The sequence below is a fragment of the Vipera ursinii genome (genome assembly GCF_947247035.1).
Source record: "Vipera ursinii genome assembly, chromosome: 3".
Taxonomy (NCBI): domain Eukaryota; kingdom Metazoa; phylum Chordata; class Lepidosauria; order Squamata; family Viperidae; genus Vipera; species Vipera ursinii.
Genome location: NC_139516.1, coordinates 190,055,466 through 190,074,212, shown reverse-complemented (window position 1 = coordinate 190,074,212; position 18,747 = coordinate 190,055,466). Strand labels below are relative to the sequence as shown.

Genomic DNA, 18,747 nt, shown 5'->3' with positions numbered 1-18,747 from the left:
TAAGGCAGCCAGTTATATATTTGTTTGTTTTATAGTATTGTTATGCAGTTCGTTGGATATTTTTTTAAAAATCATCTTGATACAAATGCCAGATCTTATTTGGCTGCCAACTCTTTGGATGGTTCATCAGTTTTCAGCTTTGACAGAAAATTAGTTCTTTTGGTCATTTGGTTTTAGAAAAGGAATCATTTTTTCAACAGCTCTGGTCAAAAATCCAATTATAAATCATGCATGGGAGCAATCTATGGAATCATATTCCATCATTAAAGAGGAACATGATTCTCATTAAGTGAGGATGTTGATAAAAGTTGGGGCCATCATAGTTGTCAGACATGGAGGAAAGGGACCATCATTGGAGAACAACAGTCGCATTTACTTTTATTATTTTGATATGGTTCATCACAGAGGTGTTCAGGCTGGATTTGGCATTTTTCTTCATCTATCAAGTCCTTCCCGAGGCCCTGGGATAGGCAGTTGTTGATGTTTTGTAGTGTTAGAGGTATCGTCACAGGATGTAGGCTGTTCTGAGTAAAGATGCCATTCCAATTGACTGATGGTGAATTTGTCAATGTCGATAGTGTTCAAGTGGTGCTCCAGTTGTTTTTGGGATTGCACCTAATGCACCTATGACTATTGGTATTTCTTATTCTGGATGTTGTTCTTTCCAGAACTGGTTTATTTGTTTCAAATATTCTCTTCTTGTGATCTGTAATAATAGATCATTATTTCTTTGTTTTAAATCAATGTATACTTGCAGCAGGTAAACACCTTTCCTTCCAATAGTCCTGCAGCTGCTGGCCCTGGTTTTTCAGCTAATAGTCCTATAGCCCATTTTTCACCAGATATCCAGGAACTCCATCACACAGGGTCGTCCTTGTTGACCTGGGCAACTATGAGTTGGTATGAATTTCATCTAACTTGAGTAGGAGGCAGCATTGAAATGGTCAGCAGGGTACATTCTTAGGGATTTGGTGACAGGGTCAGCTGGTCAGACTGGGCCACTACTTGATTGTGATGCAGACCCAAGGTTCTCATTTATTTCTTGCTTGCATATTGTAATGGACTGAGGACCACTAATTTTTCTACAGGAGAAACAATTGACACCTATGCTTTATTACTGCAATGTACCATTTTGGTCTCAGGCCCTTTGCTTGTGACCTCTGAGTCCTTTCATCCAAATGTTTTTTCCAATTAGCTATTGTGCCTAAAAACCACTGACAAATTTACATTCCAGTAATTTTTTTAATGTTTTTAAAAGGCAACATAAGCCTGATTTATCTATTTTATTGTGAAAGAAGTGAAGAATGTAAGCATTGATTAGAATCTGAACAATCAGGTTAATTTCAGGAAAAGAAGGGTTTTTCTTCCTTGGGATGTCTGTCATTAATTTTACAAGGTCATGTGTTAATATCTGACTGGTAAAATGAAAGATTCACAATCAGTGCTTGGAGTATACGTAGAGATAGCAATGTTTCTGCTAAGCAGCCACTCTACCATTTATCTCCTTATTTTAAACCCAATGAGCTTATTATTTTTTCTTCATTTAATTTTATTTCCATTCTGGCCTGGTGGTGACAGTAGAACATAGCATAAAGAGAATAACTATAACATTGCAGAAAGCTAAATCCACATGATCATTACAAGCAAATTCATCAAAGTGCAATATCTGAAATTCTTCCACTAGCATAACTAACAGCCCAAATGTAATATAACAAATCAACACATGTGAGGCAACTTTTGATAGTGCTCTTGAGCTTGCTTTTATGGTTTTGTTTTTTAAGTTCATTGTAACACAGATGAGATTCAAGCTGTATTCAATCAAGACCAGAGTCAACATATTGTGATTGTGTTCTTTCAAATTCTATCCATCATACATGAGTGCAAAAAGTGAAGTAGAATCCTGGAATCAATGTCTAAGGCATATATCAAATTTTCATGGGATTGTGAGCTTTCATCAGAATGCTATTTGATCATCAGGAGACTAGCCTCATTTTAAAACAAGAATGTATCTTGTCTAATTACCTCTGTTGTGCTTTAGATTGGAGTGTGCACCCTCAGTCGCTGTAGCATGGTGGTTCATCTGTAAAAGTTAAAAAACAAGAAAAATACCAACAATTAGCATTGTCAGGTCATTTCATAATTCTCGAAAAATAAAGAGAAGGAGAATAATTCACACTGAATGGTGAATGTGAGAACCTTTCTCTAAAATTAAACAAATTAAGATAAACCTTTTCTGCTCTCTAACATACAAATCTGCCCCTCCCCATGGATTGTAAATAAACTATTTGCATTTCCCTTGCTGAAGACCATATGCTGGAAACCATTAGATGCTATTTTACAAATAACCTTTCATTAAAGTCCTCTCAATTTTGCTCTTTCTGTGACCTAGAAGTGTTCAAATTATATAACCATATAGGTATGGGCTGACTAAGAAATGGAACACTCATTTTGTGGCAGAGATCCATATAAATAGTAAACTGAATCTTCCTTCTCTTTAATCTCTAATGTCAATTTATCCATTTCTGCACATTCTAAAATTTTCTTGATTAGTACTTCTTCAGTTGATAAATTTTCATTTTTCCAGTACTGGGCAAATACAATTCTCGCTGCTGTTAATACATGTAATATTAAATGTTCACTCTCCTTCTCATAATTCCCCCCCAGGTATTCCTAACAAAAACAGTTCTGGTTTAAAGTCTATTTGTTTTTTAGTCATCTTTTCCAACCATACATGAATCTTAACACAAAACTTTTTTGCTTTAGAGCATGTCCACCAGATATGATAATAAGTACCTGGTTTTTGTTTACATTTCCAACAGTTATTTGAAGTATTTTTAAACATTTTCGCTAATCTTACTGGTGTCATATGCCATCTATAAAACATTTTGTACAAGTTTTCTTTATGTGGCACTGCTTTAGTTAGTTTAATATTTCTATCCCATAGCTTTTGCCAGTCTTCCAATTCTATAGAATATCCAAAGTTCTTTGCCCATATTATCATTGTTTGTAGAAACTCTTTACTGAACCACCATTCAATGTTATGCTCCTGTTGAGTAGAAATTTCAGCATTGCAAGACTTAGAATTTTAGGACAGAAATTAGATAGCTTGCTTCATTGTTACCTAATTAGGACGACCTTATTTTCCATTGTTTTCCCCATTCTGTTTCTTTCATGAATAATCTTTTTTAAAAAGTTGAAATAACTGCATAATATTTTTGTTGGTTAACTCTAAGAACTATTTGAGTAGAATCATCCAGTGTCAGTGTAAGTTTTATACCCCTGAGTTTGTAATGGCTGATATAGATCTTCTATTTTAATGCTGGTTTATTTTAGTTTGGCAGAAGGAGGATGTTTTTGCAAAGGGTAAGTTTTGAATCTAATTTAATTATTTTATAATTTTTACCTCCCATTATCCAACTAGGACGTTTTACTTGGACAATTTCAGATATAAATATTTTTGAATGAAGATGATAAAAAGTAATGTTAAGGAAGTCATTAGTGAGAGGCTACACATAAATATTTCATCGTAATAATAACCGTCATCTGGAGAGATGTAAGACAGCTCCTTTATATTAGTGATGCAGCTTTTATGATGGTTTTTTTTTTCAAATTTACACTATATCAAATCAGTGCATACCAAAGCCAATATTCAAATACTACATATAAATAAACATGCATTTGTTCTGAAAGCTGTTCTGTCTTATTGTTAAGGCTATCAGAAACCCTCTTAACCTTCCGTGGAAAATATTGCATTCACTTTCTTTTGGAGTTTTCTTATGTGGCTAGGATTGAGTTTCTAACAGATTCTTCATTTCTTCAGTTTTTATATGAATGATTTATGATGTAACTTTCCTTGAACTCTGAGCATGGAGTGAATTTATTGTTTAAATAATCAACACATTCATGACAAGAAGAAATGACAATGGAATCCAGAGAGACCCCTGGGGTATAGGTTTCATAGAAATAAATAAGTAGGATATGCAAAATGTTTACAGTATAAATCTTTTTGTTTAAAGTTCTAGTCATTGAGTTGAGTCATCTTCCACCCTTCCCAAGCAAGAAATTCAGTTTTCTTTAGCCAATGAAATTGCTGAAACTTGATTTCACTATTTTGTGATTTTCCTCTTCTATTTTGCTTCTAAAGCCTTTTTGTATTTCTGTGCACCTTGGGTTCATCAAGATTTCCAATGTCTGTTTTTCTTTATGTGGATGCTATAGTTTTGATTACATAAGAGCAATTATTTGGAGAACTAATGTGTTATTGCTGTATATAGGATTAGTACTCTGTATTGACATAATAATTAAAATCTCTTTTGAGCCAAATTTGATTCTTGAGGACTTCAAGGACACATCCATGCACTTTTCTTGGCAATGGTATGGAAGTGGTTTGCTCTGGATGGATAGGTGGATGGATGGATGGACGGACGGACAGATAGACTGACTGAGTGATCTCCCAATATAGCCGACAATTTTGGAATTCCTTGGTAGTGCTCAGTCCAAATATTAACCAGGACCAATTCTGTTTGGCTTCTGAGCCTAAACAAAGCCTGCTAAAAGCTACCACCTACTGAAGTCTTTCAGGGTGTTCTTCATGTTACTGTACATTACACAGACATTTCCAGATAAATTGTTCCCCCCTTTTTTAAAAATAGCTTTTTTGTATTTAGAGTAATAATGTCATTTAAAACAAGTAATTTGATTTCTATTAAGCCTTTTTGTTTCTTTGATTTATATCTGTCTTAACATTGTGATATATTAAAGAAAAGACAATGTATTCCAGAGGGAGAACCACTGTATGTATAATGAAAGGAATGTATGTGGTTATTTTGCTATAAGTACATATAGTAAATTGCAAACTGAATTGGAAAAGTAAAACAACAAACATATGTGGGAATTGGCCCTGGGAAAAATTGTTGTTTAGAGGTAGAAAAATGAAAGATAGTTATGGTACATATACCAAAGGCAGTTTATATAAAAATATGATGCATTGTTCTGTAGACAGGAATTAAGCTGCTAGAAAATAATACAGGTGTTCTGAATTGTGTTTGAGCAGCATAGATCTAACTTTTTGACATTATATGGCTAATCATATAATTCCTTATTTATATGATTATATGGCTAATCATATAATTCCTTATTTAACTCAAGAAGGATTAATGCTTGATTTGATTATAAAGTTTGAGTTGAAGAAAAGTTATGATTTGAAACTTGAAGAAAAGTTATGATTTTATTAAATGAGTTGATCCATTTCTACTTTCCTGGATTCAGGATTTTAAAAGCCAGAATGCTGACCTGATTTTGGGGGAAGGGGTGGGTGGGGAAGGGGGCGTGAGAGAGGGGCATGGGGAAGGGGGGGCTGGATTTATTGTCTCCAGATTTTGCTCTTAGAAATCACATAAAGATGCAAAACCCCAGCAGAATCCACATCTGGAAGTTGCTTTAGGCCCATCTCTAATACATTTTATGTTATAGAGAAATATATAGAGGCAATATAGAATAAAACATTCTCCTTTTACTGAAGTAAAAAAAGAAATCACCAAATAAATGAAGTCTGATATTCTATTATATATACTGTGACTTTTGTATGAACTTTTCAAGCATTTATAGGAAACCATTTAAAACATATTTCCATGTAATGGACTGTATCATACAGTAATTGTTGGGAGTATTATCCTATACAAAGACCATTTGAAAGCTGTAGTGTTCCAGCAAAAAACTGGAAAGCATAAACAGAACGGGAATTGAACTTATAATAGAGAGCTCTCATAATTAAGAAAAGGAAAAAAGTGCATTGAAATTATTGGCACTCAGTAGTCATCTAATGGCAGATGATGTGGTTTTTCATTGAATTGAAATCCATCAGACCAAGTGCACCTCATTCAGATACTGTTCTATTGGACGTCTAGAACCAATGAAGTGCTCTGAGTTTTAGGATCTGATCTGAGTGACAAATGACATCACAGGAATCACAATGTCATCACACAAATGTCATGAATGATATAATTTAGGTCAGCTAAAGCTTGCAAATTTACTGTATAAGTAGTTCAATCATTATGATTGGCTTCATAGAATTTTCTTCAGCCTGGGGCTCTTTAGATGTAGGCTTGTCAGAATTCCTAGTTTTCCAGCCTTTGTCTATGCTGACTTGGAATTCTACAAAATGCAATCCCACACATTCAGAAGGCACCATCTTGGAGAAGAACTTAAATTTCTCTTTGATGTGCAGTTTCAGCCTAGGAATAAGTTAAACCAGATAGCCATGCAGTAGTGGAAAACCTTCCTGTCTTAGAAGTCATCAGTTGTACCTCTTAAAGTTTATACCATAAGAATATTTCCGTATTTCTTTACTTCCTTGTTCCTCTAAATGCCATGGTGACCACAGCCTGGACTTTACTTGTACAAGTGCTCAGTTATCAATTTCTCCTCAAAACATAGAGTTATAATAAAGCAAATACTGTACTACAGAGCTTCACAGATTATTCCTTCACAGTTATAAATGGCACATTTTCTTAAAACTAAATTTCTGACTGACCCTCCAGGAGAAAATGATATAATTCATATGTTTAGCTCTTGCTTAGACACCCCTTTGGTACATGCAAGGCTTGGACCTTGATGCTGAGCTTGCTGTCTTGTTTGATTTTCCCAGATCAGTCTTTGCATTGATCTGAAACCAGAACTGTCTGGCTATTTCTATTGCTTTTCTTGATTTTGGAAAGCAGATTAAGTATGAGCCGTGCTAGATTTGTTGAGCTTAAAGAAGAGAAGGCTCAGGGAGAACATGACAGCAACCTTCTAGTACTTAAAGGGTTGTGACAAGGAAGAAAGTGTAGATTTTTATTCCATGATGCCTCAGGATAGGATAAGAACCAACAGATGGAGACTTTACAGACAGAGATACAAACTCAAAATAAGAAGGAATTTCTTGACTGTGAGAGCTGTTAAGCAGAGAACACAACCTACTTCCTGGAGTCAAGGGTGCTTCATCACTGGAGAGTTTCAAACAGATGTTGATTAGCCATTTGACTGGGATTGACTGAGGATTCCTCCCTTGTACAGGAGTTAAAGTACAAAACATCCAAGTACCCTTTCAACCCTCCAATGCTATGTAATTCTATGCTTTAGAGGAACACAGTACAGGCATTTTTTTTCAATATTTCTTCTGGAACCACAGAATGATTTGGTGGGAAATCAAGTCTTGCTTTGTCTATTAACTCCTTTGGGCAAGGCGTAGTGGCCTCTTTTTAACATCTCTCCATCCTTCATTCCAAGGAGTAGTCTTGTATTTCCTCTCATGTTGGTGCTCCTATTGTTTTAGTCCCTTCCTTGTCTCCTTCCCCAGCAAAAGCAAATATAGCAAGGGGGAAAAAAAGCAGTGGAAGAGCGCCAGCTACTCCCCCTCTTTGTATCTTCCCATTGGCCAGCTGGAGGAAATCCTGGCTAGGACACCAGTGCAACAACCCAGGATTAGTGCCAGGATTGTGACTGTGAGGAGGTTTTTTCTTAATCTCTGTTTTAGAGTCCTGGGACAGTTAGTGGGAAATAGCTTGGATTGCTTGTTAAAAATCTATTTGCTCCAACTTTAATATGTCTGTTCCCAAGAGAACTGTTATTCTGGCCCCCATCTAAGTTAGAAGACTATTCATTAATTTGAAAAAGAGAGCTTCCTAAATGATTGCACCCATATTATGGAACAACTTGACCCACAAAGTTAGCTGGTGTCCTCCCTGGCTGTTTTTTCATGTTGCTGGATATAAATATTGTTTATTTAAACAAGCATTTGTTATATCTGGTAGAAAATATTTGTTATGTTTTGGTTTTAAATATTGACTCTGCGTGCTGTCCTTGGTTGTTTTGTTAAAATTGTTTTTAAGTAATTGTAAACGGCCCTCTGGGGTGTTTTTATTCAAAAGGATATGGATGCCTTATTAAAGAATGGTGCTGTGTAATGTTTCAGATCCAATTCTCCAAAGATATTTGTAGTTGACAGGAGCATAGCTGTTGTGGTGGTCTGCATCTCTTTAAAGAAACTCCACAGCCTTAATAAATGCAACATTGTAAAATCACCATATATTTATTCATCACAGTATGTAGTCCCTGAAAGTATTCACATTTTGATATTGTGGTAATTTTTAAAAATGTGACACAGATTGTTGGGGGCAATTAAGCTGACTTTGTAATAATGCCGCTTGGGGTGTGTGTGAAAGCCCTAATAAGCAGGCATATACATAGAATGAAGGCTACTGCTAAGCTTGTAAGCCGCCCTGAGTCTTCGGAGAAGGGCGGGATATAAATGGAATTAAAATAAAAAAAATAAAATAAAACAACACTCCCTCTATTTTTTAAAGTTCCATTTATTTCACGTTAAAAAAAATAGTTTCTACCAGGGCTGTGTGAAGTTTGATTTGGGAAATCAATTCAGACAATTCTTTGAATTGACAGATTCTGTTGTTGAATCACATCAATAATCTCAGCTACATCAGTTATTCCAATTGGATCAGAACTAAGCTATGCACCATTAGTTCCTATCCAAACTAAATTGAATTTGAGTTTCCCAGAGTTTAGAACATTTATTGTTATGCTCCAAGCATGCTAATAGAGAGTGAGAGACAAAAAATAATCTAAGCATATAGGACTGAAACCAGCTTTTACATAAAGATTAGTTGCTACTTTCTTTGTCAATTTTTTAAAATAAAATTCTGCAGCCTGGTAATTTCAATATAGTCTTCAAAGTTGCATGACATTTTTTCACACAACTCACAGAAGATGAACTACATTGGGTCATCATTTGCAATTTAGTTCTCAAATGTTGTTTTGTAGGGATTTAAATAGAAAAAATAATTAATTCAGTAATATTGCTGACAAGTGTCTCAATAATCTCGGTAATGTTTCTGAAGATCTTATTAGGGAAATGACTGTTTGGGGTTTTCAGCTGTTAGGCAATTGCTTGCTAAGAGTGATGTTGTTTTAGATAATGTGCACATGTGAAGAGAAATTACAGACTTGCGGAAGACAAGCTAAGAACATTTTGTGGTGCTGGTTGTTTTCTCTGAGGTAGCAGACTTGTGCTCAACCTGGATAGCTATAAATAAATGTCATTATTTTAAAATATTGGTAGGACTGATCTTCTTCCAAAGGAAACAAAGCCAGTATAACGTTACCCTGGAATTTCTTACCAATCAAAAAATAAGCATAATAAGGTACACTGATGACTTATAGTTGAGGTCTAGCTGCTCTGAAGGTGCTGCAGAAGGAAATGGCAGTGAACTATGACATTAAAGTGGATTTTACTACTAGACCACACACAGTGGCATTTTCCCAAAACTATTTCTGTATTTTTTAAAAGAAACTTTCCATGTAACTATAATATTCTGACAGATTTTAATCTAACCTGCCCTATACCACTGCTCCTTCTTTATACAGTGCTTTCTTATATCCATTCCGTAGAGAATAGTATACATAGATCTACAATTGCAGGATTTTACTTTATGTATAGATTATAATGTGTCCAAGTGTCCTTGTTTAAAATCACTGTGTCTGCAACAATAAGTAACATGTACATATCTGGATCTCATTCACAAATACCGAAAAAGCTATGGAAGTTTGTACATGAACCAATCTTAGGATCAAGAGAAAAAACTTTTTTGTTTGAGGGGAAAAAAATAAAGTAGAAATCATCAGAAAAAGATGAGTAGCGAAGAAAGGAGAAACTACACGTTGCAGTTATTAGTTACAGTATCACAATAAAAAAAACTAAGGAAAGTCAAATAATATTGCAACATTTTTGATTTTTCATTTTAACAGAATTTTATTTTACTGGATAATTGTGGAGCAATTTATCTCTTCTTTTTTTTAAATCCAATGCAGTTCCTTTATGCTAATTATATTGCTCCTTCTGCTGCTTTGGATATTGGAATAGAACAGTCTACAAAAAATGAGATTTACAAAAGAATTGATCCACCATTTGAAGATCTTTTTGACCCAGCAGAAGAATACATCCTCACCATTCTTTTGGTTCCATGGATGAAGATGATAGAAGAAGACCGAGAAATCTATGGGAAGGTAATCTATAGGAAATCTGTCTTGAACTTTCTAACTGTGACCTAACCCTTGTTTCAGCCTCTCCCTTGTTTGAACTTTAGTCCATTCCCACCATCATTATGGAAACAGTCTGCATTTTTCATTCTTCCATATTACTCCCAAATTCTTTGCTCAAAGGTAAAAAGACTGCCATTGGCATTTTTTAATTTAAGGCTTATTGTTATGCCAATTAAACAAAACAAGGTGATACAAGGTAATTTATAGGCACATAGTTCTGCAAAACAAAACAATATTACTAGCTACGATTATACTCCTCAACTTGAATTTCGGATAAAATATTTAGGATGCCTTTTTCCAACAGCAGTTCAAAGGAGCTGATATTAGCAATTATTTCTTCCTTTTTGCCAGCAAGAATAGTAGTTTCAAAGAATTTTTTCCCCAGTTGCTTAATTACAACCATTTGAATCCTATGTTTTGATAAATGTTCCAGAATATTCCCATTTAGAGATCAATCAGCCTTCCTGTCCAAGTTAATAATCCATTCTTCTATTTTTCTTTTCCAATTCTATGGCTGTTGAGCATAGTGTAAGTTTTGAATTTTTTCTCCTTAAGTTTTTAGTTGTAGGATTTCCTTTGTAATTAAACAGACCTTAGCATTTTTTCCAACATGCTGATATCTATGCTATATTTTGGTGCTTCCTTTTTATTTGTTTATTTGTTTTGCAATTCAAATTTCTGGATTCAAATCTACCAAGGTAACTTACAAATAATACCAAAAGTTGTTAATGTTTTAATAAACACTGTTTGTCTGTAGTCCCAATAACCCATTCACTATCAGAAGAAGCATTGTTCTTTTTAACGCTTTTAGCATTTAAAACAACAACAACAAATAAATGCACTTGTTAGTCCATATTAAACTGGTGAGTTTATGTTAAATTTTGTTTTTCATGCAAAACAAAAAAACAAAACAAAATTTAACATAAATCTAACGAGTTTAACATAAAACGAACCTATCAATTAGCACGCACACACACTGCTAGTGACTTTGCCACAATTTTCTTTGAAGAGAATATTTATCCCTAAGTGAGATGCTGTGGTAGAATGTAGTCTGGATTCCCAGTAGTGAGGGGCTGCAATTCCAGAGGGCAAAATATGGAATGTTTGGTCTGGAGGAACTGGGTAAAACAATTAGCATAGTTTGGCGGGTCGAATCCCGAGTGCCGGGTAGCAGAGTGAGCGCCTGTTACTCGTCCCAGCTTCTGCCAACCTAGCAGTTTGAAAGCACGTCAAAATGCAAGTAGAAAAATAGGGACCACTACGGTGGGAAGGTAACAGCGTTCCGTGCGCCTTTGGCATCTAGTCATGCCGGCCACATGACAACGTAGACGTCCTCGGACAAGCGCTGGCTCTTCGGCTATGAAACGGAGATGAGCACCGGCCCCTAGAGTCGGAATCGACTAGCACGCATGTGCGGGGGAACCTTTACCTTTACCTTTATATATATATATATAGTGATGCATATAATTGCTTTAGTTTAGCAAGATTTCTGTCTATAGATAAGGAACAATAAAGGAAGCTACCCAGAAGCAACTCCACATGTCTTTCTTAATTCTGGAGGGGCCAAATGGGTACACACAATTTTTGTTGCTTTAGCTGTTTCAGCAAATATTTTCCTTGAATCATCTGGTCTGGGAGAAATGCAACATGCAGAGATATGTCTCCTAAACATCTGTCTTGCTCCTGGCAAGTGTGGTTCGTCTCTACCCACTGTCATTGGCAGCTTTCCTCTCCTACCCCTTCCTCTTTCTTTCTGTAATATATACTGGGTGGATGACAGAACTTATTATTTTATTAGGTGGAGCTGGTGGAAGAAATTCGACAGCTGGACTCTGTGTACTTTAAAAAGCTGCAGGCTTTGCATGCAGAGGGCATTTCCAAGAAGGATGAGGTAAAGTCAAGCACCTATTAACAAAAACAACATCCTTATTCTTGCCTCATATTTAGCGCTTAACCCCATGTGCTTCTCTGTGGCAGCAAATCTGTCTCTTGAGAAACCTACGAAGTTTTTACACAATGCAGTTCTATATTAAAACTTTCAATGGACGAACTTTTAGTCCATACCAGCCAATTGCTGCCTGGCTTCAAAAATTATAGTGACTGTGTCATGAGAAATGGCTTGGCATGGAAACCAACAATATTTATCCTAGTGCTATTAATACTACTAATACTATTACTCCTAACTGATAAAATAGAAGGAAGAATATGGGACAATAAACATACTGTATAACTCCAGTATAGGGGAAATTTTATCTGATTAGCAAATGCAAATGAATATTATTTTCTTTCTATGAACTTATGGGAATTAATATTAATTGTAAGCAGTTGGTGAATCACCCCAAAAACTCAAATCTCCAGCTTTATATTAAAAGTACTATGAGGGATGAATTGTAGATCTCACTAGATTTTATTGGCATCTTAGTTATAAAGCCAAGATGCTACATTCATTGCTCTTTCTCACATACATACTAATATAGCATCCACCAGTTAATAATATTTCATACAATAATCCATAAAATGCATGCTGGGCATATTCCTGAATAGTAGTATAATATAATAGTATTTATGTCATAAAAAGTCATGGCTGTTCTCCTTTCTCTAGCAATGAAATAGTTATACTGTTAAATCATATCCTAAGGCAGACCTCTGGAAATTCTCAATGTGTTGAACTTCAACCCTCATAATTCCCAGCAAATGTAACCAAAGAAGCCCATTGCAGGGAGGACAATAGAACAGAACATACCAATCTCCTTTAAGAAAAGTGCTTTGAAAGCATGATGTTACAAAATGGCCCCTTTTCAAAGCAACAGTTTGGCTCTGTAATAGTGCTATAGACAACATATGTGTAATATGCAGATCAACTTCTAGAAGTCATGTCCTCATTTTCTAGCTATATCTGTTATGGTGACCTAGAGTCATATATTGTGTTGAGAGGGACAATACATTATATTCTTTTGAGCCACAAGGCTACATATCTTTAAAATGCCAGCAATTGTCATGGTGCCTATGCTGTATCAGGATGATGATATAAAAAAAGTAATAGATGACCTTTTTGTTCTTTTCTCTTATAGAGATATCTACACAACCCTAGTTTTTGTAGTCAGCTATCACTCCTACATAAAGCCATTTATTAGTGACAAGAGATGATATAGATATTATTTTTAATCAAATATACCCAGTCACAGATCTGGATGCACAGAGGTGTCCTTTAATCTCTGAACCTGAAATACAATGAAACTGCATAAAAAAAGAAGAAATACATATCTTTATAGGCTAAGAAACCAGGAAGTATGAGCATTATCTTGTGCAACTTTTTCCTTAGGCTTTGGCAGTTGCAGAAGTTCTCCAGAAGTCTGAGTCTATTCGACTTGTAGAATCCATTGATCAAGATTATTCTGAAGGTTTTAAATCATACTCCATTATGAAATTGCTTAAGAACAGGATAGATCTGGAACAATTCCGTATCTTTCTCGAGGAGCAATCAGCAAGGTATTACACCTGTTACTGAGTGGCCCTGTTGTGAACTCCAATTTCCCTAGTAATGTTTATAATTTCTATATCTTACCTCATTGATAATGAAATGGCAAGATTCTTCATTGCTTGGTGGATTTTGAACACCAAACGTCTTTAAAGAAATGAGATTTGTTTAAGAAGAGACTGGACAGCCATTTGCATGAAATGGTATAGGGTTTCCTGCCTGAGCAGGGGGTTGGACTAGATGACCTCCAAGGTCCCATCCAACATCATCATCATCATCATCATCATCATCATCATCATCATCATTATTATTATTATTATTATTATTATTATTATTATTATTATTATTATTATTATTATATACCTCACTCCAAATTCCATCTTTTAAAAAATGTTTTGGTCCCAGCCACATATTGAATTTTCATAATACTCCAGCTTCTGTTCTTGTCATTTCCATCCACTGATTAAAGATATGATATCCATATCTGTAGGCATGCCTTCTTCTAGTTCATTTGTCCAGTACCTAAGAATAAAGAATATAAGACAGGTCAGGTTAATGGAATAAATTTTGCTATCTCACACACTTGCAGCATTCAGTGCAAAATATCTCTCCTTTAGTAAGATATTACAAGAATTCTGAAAAGATGTAATTTAGTGTGCTACAGGTGCAAACCCTACATAAGCCAGGAGGTTTGCTATAGCGATCTAGGTCAGTATTTCTCAACTTTGGCAATTTGAAGATGGGTGGACTTCAAGTCCCAGAATTCTGGGACTTGAAGTCCACCCATCTTCAAACTGCGAAGGTTGAGAAACATATTCTGGATCATATCATTTTTTTTCCTCTTGGTTGTTTTGCTTTGAAGATCCTCTGCAATAAGATCAACCTAGCAGTGATGTTTATTAGAGTGTAGAAATTGATTCGTTCAGTTTGAATTCCCAATTAACTTAGAAATACTAATTTAATTCAATTTAACAATTCAAATCAATTTTAAAAAAAACAATTAAACATAACACTTCAGTTTAAAGCATTGTTTTCAATTTGGTTTTCCAAATCCTTTCTCTTCAAATCTGACCACTTGATTCCATTTTCTAATGTAGTAGGAAAGTTGGCTCAGAGATTTGCTGAACCAAATCTGTGAATCAAAGTTTTGCAAAGCTGTAACGTGTGCAATTAAGGTACATAACATTTTATAGATTACATAAATTAGTTTCCAAGCTTAACTTACTTGGACCGAAGTAAAGAGTTTTAAAACCTGGATTCAGTTGGAATAGTAAATGGGGCATGTAAATGAGCCAATTACTTTCAAAGAAAGAAATCCCTGCTCTTTGTATTACATAAGAACTATGTCCTCTGTCCAGCATGCAGTGTAGAAATTTAAAGGAAGGAAGAGTTTTGTGTATTATGGGCAATTATAGTCTAGTGTAATCATTATAGTTGTAGTGGCTATAAGCCTGGTCCATTGACCAGTACCGGGCTGTGGCATGCCAGCAACTGAGCCGCACAAACAAGCAAAGCCCCATCCGCGAGATGCAGGCAGCACACAAAACCATGCACCCTCTGGTCCGTGGAAAAACCTCTCTCCATGGAACCAGTCCTTGGTGCCCAAAAGATTGGGCACCTCTGCTATAAGCAGTCTGTTCCATTTAGGAAGCTATTAATTTATCTTTCTCTAACATGGCACCTTCCAGATGTGTCTGGCCATGTAGGTTAGGAAATTCTTGGAAGAATACAATTCATGAAGGTTACAAGGTCGAAAGGTTGCTTTAATAAGACAACAGCTATTAAACAATACCAAAAGTTTTCTTAATCCTAACCCTAACCCTAACCCTAACCCTAATTGCCTTAGTAATAATTTTACATCTGCTGTTGCAATTAAACCAATGTCAACTTCTGGGCATTGCCATTACTTTTATTGCCCACAATATAGAAGTGATTTGCTGTTGGCTTCTTGCAGGACATTTTGCAATGTCCAAGTCTGACTTATAGTCCTTCTGGGTTTTCCTTATGGTCTCCCATCCAAGACTCAGCTACCCCCCTCCTACATTTTATAAATTCAGCAAAAATCAGGAAAATGCTGTTCCTGCTGTTTTTTATTCTCCTATAATTCCACTCTCTCAAGACGTGGCAGCAAAAGAGCCTGTGGCAGACCTTATCAGGTTTGGAAGGTTAAATAGTTGGACTAGAAAGTTGAAAATTTTTCCTGTGGAACGTATGACAAATTTCTTCCGTGTTATTGCCAAGGATACATAAATAGATCCATAGTCAGTGGAGGTCAACCTCAGTTTGTTTGTTTGTTTGTTTATTAGCTTTGTATGCCCACCTTTCCTCCAAGAATTCCAGGTAGCTTACATGGGGATTTCCTTTCATTTTATATAATACCATAAATTTGAAAAAGTGGACAAGTTCATAGAAGCTGATGACATCACCAGCGATCTTGTCTTTATCATATTAAAGAGCTTGTAGAAGTTGTCAGTTCACCTTCATGACTTCTGTAAAGTAAGTGGAAGAATTGCTTGGTCTGAGTGATAAAGTGCTTTACCACTCAGACCAATTCTATACATGTTTATTCAGATTATAGAATTTCATTAGGATATATGCCTGAAGAATTATGAATAAGAATATAAGCCACTTAGGAGAATGGTGATTTTAGAGGATGGGAATGGGATTATTTAAGGCGAGGATAGGAACAATTTATTTGCTAGAGGCCTCCTGTACTTGTTTTCATCTTCAGCCTAAAATAGTTTAAAAAGGGGGGGAGGGGAAATCTGCCCTTTCTGGTAATGTCGGTAGATGGTAGATGGTACATGGTGACCATCTCCTCCAACCTCACCCATCCTTGGTGTGAAGTAATATTTATGATGCTGTGATTAAAACATATTGTTTCTTTTGTAGTGCAGACCTCCTATGCTGGATAGACATTGAGCAGTTCAGAAGAATGTTACACAAAAATAAAGTACAACGAGATGAAAAATCTAAAGACATTAAAAAGAAATATCTAAACAAGAAATATTTCTTTGGACCTGACAGCCCAGCTACAAAAGAAGAACAAGAGCAGGTAACTGGCTGCATTTAAAATGTTAGTAGAAGGAGCTGTTGGTTCGGTTAATTCTAACATAAGATTGCTGTGTGCTTAGTACTAAGCAATATTTTTCCTGGTGGCCAATATGCATTGTGTTTTTGTTTTGCAAATATTATAAACATGAATATGCATATAAAATAAATGTTATGCAAATTAATATGTAAAAGTATATCCCAATTTTCCTTCAGGGTGGGGGGCTCAGGATCTGGTAGTTCTCCCCCTGGCATGGTCTATTTACTGAGCAGAAAGAACTTTTCACTCTGAAATTCTGAAAGGATGTTGTTGGCCCTTGGTTACTCTAAAGGTCTCCTTTAGTTGCAGTTGCGTTCAAAATATATACAGTTATATTGTATGAAGAGAAATATTTCATTCTTGGCAAGGAAGAAAAGAGTGCCTGAAATTACTGAATGGTTCTAAAATTAGAGAATTTCACCCCTACTTGTAAGATTGCTGAAATTAACATATTTGTCTTATTAAACATGTTAAATATTAGCTAGTGTGTAGGCCTGGAGTTATACATGTCTATGCTTTGAAAATACAGTAAATGTGCATAAATGAATTGATTTAGTAAAATTATCTTACAGTTCTTTGGCTTTGGGAGTCATTGGGAGCTGGGTGGCATATAAACTTAGTTACTATTGTTGTTTTGGAAGAAATCAGGTCTCATAATGTATTTTAGAATCAGAGATCAATAAGAATAAAGGAGATCTGAGAGGGAAAATGCCAAAATATTACAGGACAGTAACCAAAATTCAAATATCTCAGATATATAAAATGAAATTCCTGCTCAAGATTTCCTTTTGAGTATCTTCTTATACATAATAACAAAAAGTTATTTTAGATGACAATTTATAGACATTGTGCATTTTATGTTCATTTTAGTTGTAGGTGGAAACAGCTGTTTTCCAATTAGGTGGAAACTATGCTTATACTGTAACCATCTTTCCTACCCTGAGTTGGATTATGACCTCCATCATTTACATTCAGCATGGTTTAGGTGTACCTGGCATGATGAGGTGGGGTGGGGGGTAGACCAACTTATAAGAAAGACAACAGATGCAAATGTTGACCTAGATTTGACAGATTACCTAATAAGGAGCTGACATTCCTTTATCTGTATATAATAGAGAGTAATTAAAGGATTTTATGAACACTCTATTACAGTGGAAATTCTTTCCCTTAAAAGCTGAAGTTGATTTATAGACACAGTAGCTCTGAAGAAGGACTTCTTTAATTCAAAACACACTGGGCTATAAAATAAAGACCATATGATGGTTAAAATCATGTATAGTTTAGTACCAAGCTATTTACTGCTAAACATCCCCTCTATCAATGGAGCAGGTTTGGTGGGTCCTAACAGAGATATATTGAGCATCTCTGGTTAATGTTGCTTTCTGCATGAAAAGGCCTAGTTGAGGAATGTTTCCCATTATTGCTGAAGCAATCCCCCTCTTCGTTACAATTTAGGAAGGAGCTCAAGAAATATTTGATTATCTAAGTTCCCAGAGTGTTTTATTGGTTTTTATTATTTAACTGTTTTAGAAATAATTGTTTTATTGTTTTACTTTAATTGGAATTTTTGATTTTTTTCAGCCAGCCACCCTGTTAAGGCAGTGCATAGCATACTTCAAATATCAATCAATTTTAAATGAAATTTGGATTTTCCTCACTTGTTTTGCCTTAGTAATTGCCCAGTAATCTAACACTAACTTTGCTTTACTGTTGAACATTTTGTGGTCCCCTGGATGTTTTTACTAGGTTATGAAGTCACGTGGAGGCTGGGGGCAAGTACTTCATGAACACGTTGCTCCTGTGATCTTGTTAGATGTTCAAAAATATGCTCAGAGGAGATTAGAAAATAAGTGGTTGCCTCTGTTTTATACCCGCGAAGATTTGGGAATGTGCAAAACACGAAAGGTAATATTTTAACAATTTATATGGCAGTCTAGTGACTTGTAATTTGAACTGCGAATCCCTCAGAGTATTTGATTATCTGAAAAATCAGTGATAATAAGAAGCATGCAGGATAGTACAGATGACTTGGTATGCAGTTCTTCTTCTGAGGGATCCCTTAGTAGGTATTCCTGTAAGCCAC

The 18,747-nt window shown here is 35.4% G+C and overlaps 1 protein-coding gene across 1 annotated transcript in view; it reads left to right on the top strand.

Annotated features, from left to right (window-relative positions):
- The window catches only part of RGS22 (regulator of G protein signaling 22), a gene marked incomplete at both ends in the record, with an annotated part of 92,338 nt that overhangs the window by 53,269 nt on the left and 20,322 nt on the right, over positions 1-18,747 (top strand). Inside the window, 5 exons of the mRNA XM_083360333.1 lie at positions 9,865-10,059; positions 11,894-11,986; positions 13,418-13,584; positions 16,466-16,628; positions 18,411-18,569. Of these exons, the coding sequence (XP_083216459.1) occupies positions 9,865-10,059; positions 11,894-11,986; positions 13,418-13,584; positions 16,466-16,628; positions 18,411-18,569 (777 nt within the window). The remainder of the gene's footprint in view (positions 1-9,864; positions 10,060-11,893; positions 11,987-13,417; positions 13,585-16,465; positions 16,629-18,410; positions 18,570-18,747) is intronic.